Source organism: Buceros rhinoceros, unplaced genomic scaffold (assembly GCF_000710305.1).
Source record: "Buceros rhinoceros silvestris isolate BGI_N320 unplaced genomic scaffold, ASM71030v1 scaffold13717, whole genome shotgun sequence".
In the NCBI taxonomy this organism is placed as follows: domain Eukaryota; kingdom Metazoa; phylum Chordata; class Aves; order Bucerotiformes; family Bucerotidae; genus Buceros; species Buceros rhinoceros.
This window is the reverse complement of record NW_010421652.1, coordinates 70,042-74,468: the sequence shown is the minus strand read 5'-3', so window position 1 is coordinate 74,468 and position 4,427 is coordinate 70,042. Positions and strand designations below refer to the sequence as shown.

Below are 4,427 nucleotides of genomic sequence, written 5' to 3'. Positions count from 1 at the left end.
AGGGAAAGAAAAATCTTTCTGTGTTTAAATCACCTGTCCAAAAGGGTGATGTTCTTCACTGATGCCAGGCCATACAGCAGCTTTTCTTTTTCTTGTGCTAATGAAGTGTTTTGGTATTTCTCGAACATGAAATCCCACGATGACTCATTGCCTGAGTTCTGCATCCCATAGCGATACACTAGGAGTCGGAGATTTACAGGAACACTAAAACAAAGAAACAGTACTTGAATATTCTTCCCCCTTTCCTGCTTGAGGTCCATGACCAGGTTACATGCTGTATTCTTCACCAGTCACAAAAGCCATGAGCACTCACGGTTTTCCTTGTTGCCAGTCCTCGAAGAGCTGAGAAGCACTCCTCACAGATTCTGCGTCATCCATACTGCATGCAAAGTCTAGAACAGATGCACGGAGAAGCCTTTAAAAGAGAGAGAGAGAGACACACAGATATTTTCCTACTGTTTAGTGTTCTTTGAATCCATCAATAATATAAGAAGGAAAAAAAATAAGATTGTTCAACCTCTCCAAATGGCCTCCAGTATCATCCCAGAGAAGTTGATCCACAATGGGTTTTACCAGCGAGCGAAAGTATTCCTGAGGCAAAAAAAGGGGGTTGGTTACTAGTGTAGATTTCTTTAAATAACAATATATTTGTGTTCTTAGTTTATTCTCCTTCATTTTTGCCAGAACTTGCATCTCTTAAACAAAAAGTAACACAAACACACGCAATCTTTACCGATCACGACAGCATGCCAAGTCTGAATGCTTGCACTGCTGATGCGCAGATAGGACAAAGGAAACCTGCCTTGTCTGAGCTCCCAAATGAAGGTTGGGGTACAGCAAGGACACACTGCCACAACTTTCTTCCAGAGATAATGCTGAGTTCGGGGCAGATTTATTTTAGTGACCATTAAATCATGTTTAGCACGTTAGGTCAACTAACAAACGTGCTCACTGCCTCGTTGAGGTATAGGCATCCGTCATGCTGAGATTTTGATGCCCTTACATACTTCTTTATTGGATGTAGGACGGCCTTGACTAAAAATTGTCTGTACTGTGACTTATGGCAATGGATTATAAGAATAATTAGGCATAACTTCTTTTCTCCAAGTGCGTAGTCCTGAATTGAGAATCCGGGTAATTCAGAGATCAGTACTAAGCAGTTTTTAGCACTTTTTTTTCAAGGTGCAGTAACAAAAAGTAAATACTGATAGCTCAGCAACATTGAAAATCACTTGAACTTCAATATTATTGCTGTTACAGATCCTGAACTCTCAGATTCAGTGGTGCCATGCAGGAATGGGTTTTTTTGCTTCATCACCTGAAAGCGAGGATAGAGATTTGTATCATCTTCAAGCATGTTTGCGAGGTAAGTTACAGATGATATAACTCTATGCCAAGGCAAATACTCTGTTTCACTTGTTAGGTATTTTGTGAGCTGCAGGGGAACCGAGTAATCAACGAGGTCAGATCTGTGGAGGGAGAACATATAAATTCTATTATTTTAGTGAATTTGAAGAACTTGCTTCTTTAAAGATATTAGAAAACTGTTTACCTTAGAAGGTCTGAAATAATAAACTTTGGGAAGGGGAAAATAGTCTGGAATGTAACGTGGGAGGTGTTTTTCCAAAGATACCGCAGAGGATCACTGTTGATCAACTCCTAACTGCAGGAGCTCTCATTGCTGCGAGGAGGCAGTTCAAACTGTGCAGCTGCCTGGTGTGCCCAGAAGAGGGTAGGTCTCAACTGACTGCATTAACTCCTGTCATACAAGAAAGAACCGCTGGCTCTGGAGACATCCCGAAAGGCTGAGGAAATTCAGACTTACAGAAGGTTGCCTGAAGTTTATCTGTGTTAGCATGGCTGGGTACAAGAGCTAGAAGTTTCCAAGCAAGTTTCTAAAAAAGGTAGCTGAGGCGGTAACTCCCTAACGGCATGTTGTGCACTGTAGGCACGCCTCTGATTTTCTGGACACTGAACTTCCTCTGCAGTTATTGTTACTTACATCTCAAAATCACCCCTTTCTAAGACCTGTGCGGTTAAAGTCCTCTTTTTCTGTCACTGAACGGAAGGGGAGCATTTCTCTCGACTGCGTTGGTGCTGCAAGTTGCCAGTGCATACTTGAATTTGTCCCTTTTGGAGGACTTCATAAGGCAATAAACAATTAAGACTTCTGACAAATACAGAAATTTTCTTTCAACAATCTGAGTTAATTTTAATAAGAAATAGAAAGTGAAAAAAAATGTGTTGAAATCTGCACAGGGAATTAGTTTACCTTGCTAAAGCAAAGGCATCATCCAAAATCCCTGCTCGGTCATCAGCTGAAAAATTCTGTGTGAAAAGAGGAAAAGAGTGATCAAGAATATATAGATTATTTGCAGAAAAAAAGCCAGCCTCCGCAGACCTCTACAAGAGACCCACCAAACACATCAATGTTATGACACTCACTTTGTGGTTGCTGACCAGAAGAGCGCTTAAACTGTCCCAGTTTTGACCGTCATAATTCACCCGATAAAATCCAATGTGGTCTGGATTAACGATCACAGAAGTATTAGGAGACGATGCTATTACAATTCCTGCAAAACAAAGAAACAGTGATTGGTTTGTGCATCTTATATGACACAGAACTCACTGCAGATTCCTTGACTTCAAAGGTAATATTTGGTTTTAAAGAATATGGAAATAAGATCCAAACCTTAATTTTTAAACTTAGTTTTTAAAAGGCTGTGAGTAAAGGTGAGTTATTATAGACTTTAGTGAATGCCAAAAATATTGAATCATGGTAATTAATTACTTGGGCCTGCTAGTTTGTTTTAAAACAGAGATCATTGTGATCTGGGAGAGGATGGTGAAAATTAATGTCACTCTAAAAGTAAAAACTTGCATAGAAACAATTCTTGCAAATATCTCTTTTAAAAGGATTTGCACCCTCATGATTACTATTTGTTTTAAAGTTTTTGTATTCAATCCTCTGTTCATGTAATTTTTCAGTTTATTTTAACTAACTTTGTAAGGGTTTTCCTCCCTGTACTCTTCTCTGATTCAATTTTTATAGCTTTTGATAAAGGAATTACAAAATAGGCTGAGACTTTACTCAAGCACTCAAGTTTAAGGAATTTCCCATTTAAAATGAATCCTCGAAAAACATTTTTGAGAATCTTGGCCAGGTCCAGTTTGTGCTGCTAGTTCTTTCGCCCATTAAAAGCAGTGATCTTCGATTTGCGGTTTGAGACTGGACTGAAATTCACTTTTCTATTTGAATGACCCATACAAGGTATTTCACAAGGCGTTTTTCCCCTACAGTTGCTGTTTACCCTATTACCCAAGATTTTTACAGACATAGGAGTAAGCACCCAATCACGGCTTTGCAGGCTTTGTCAAATTAGTAGCCCTTTGCAGCCCACTGTGATGTTGTGGGGAAGTTAGAAAAGGAAAATTTCTTTGTGTCTGACTTGGATCGTGATGCAAGACTTTTAAAATTTGCTTTTGCATAGATACTAAAAGCAACCAGGTTAGAAAAAAAAGCAGAATGAAAGACAAATTACTTTTAAAATAGGTAACATTCAAATAAGTACCAGAAGAGAAGAGCTGATTATGATACTTCTCGAATTCCAACATGTGATGAAACTTAAAAACTCAAAATGAAAGTCAATTTTTTTCTTTTTTTCCCCCATTTCCCTCCCATTTTTGACCACTTGACTTGTGGAATGAGAAATTCAGATTTGACTGCGGAACAGAACAATCATCAAAGATACCCATGTAAGTATTTTGGCATTACTGACATCAACATTGGAAAATGTGTTTAATCATTTGAGGTTTTTTCATTAACTGAACTCAGGTTGCCAGTTTACTATGCCACAGATGAGTTCATCAGCCTTTTCCTGACATCAACATTGGAAAATGTGTTTAATCATTTGAGGTTTTTTCATTAACTGAACTCAGGTTGCCAGTTTACTATGCCACAGATGAGTTCATCAGCCTTGCACTTCACCTCTTTTCTTAGACTTGACAAAGGGCATATCTAATTCCTATAGATTTTAGTACATAAGTAAGAGTATGCTTAGATGCTTCCTTGAATAGGAAGTGTGTGATTTAAACACATGCTTAAGCACTTTACTGAATTGAGCTTAAATTGACATAATGTATATATAGGGGAAATAATAATCTTATTGCAGAAATGACTAATATCTTCAGCACAACCAAGCTGTGTGCTGGTTCCCAGACCCGGAAACTGAAAAGTGTGGAAGTTAATTCTGTATTTTATTTCTCATTGAGGACGCTGAAAAGCTTTATCCATTTGTTATTTTAAAGGAGAATGGAAAGTTTACCTGCAGAATTTGATGAGTTGTAGAAAGTATAATCTGTTGCACTCCCAAGTCTCCATTTCACTGGTATATTCCATTTATAACTGAAATTATTTAAAGGGAAAG

General features: G+C 38.2%; 1 protein-coding gene across 1 annotated transcript in view; it reads right to left on the bottom strand.

Moving 5' to 3' along the window:
- Positions 1-4,427, bottom strand: part of ENPEP (glutamyl aminopeptidase (aminopeptidase A)) — a 37,520-nt gene that overhangs the window by 3,384 nt on the left and 29,709 nt on the right. The window contains exons 11-17 of the mRNA XM_010139761.1: positions 4,326-4,405; positions 2,446-2,573; positions 2,273-2,328; positions 1,319-1,469; positions 518-591; positions 314-415; positions 34-204 (exon numbers count right to left, since the gene is read on the bottom strand). Of these exons, the coding sequence (XP_010138063.1) occupies positions 34-204; positions 314-415; positions 518-591; positions 1,319-1,469; positions 2,273-2,328; positions 2,446-2,573; positions 4,326-4,405 (762 nt within the window). The remainder of the gene's footprint in view (positions 1-33; positions 205-313; positions 416-517; positions 592-1,318; positions 1,470-2,272; positions 2,329-2,445; positions 2,574-4,325; positions 4,406-4,427) is intronic.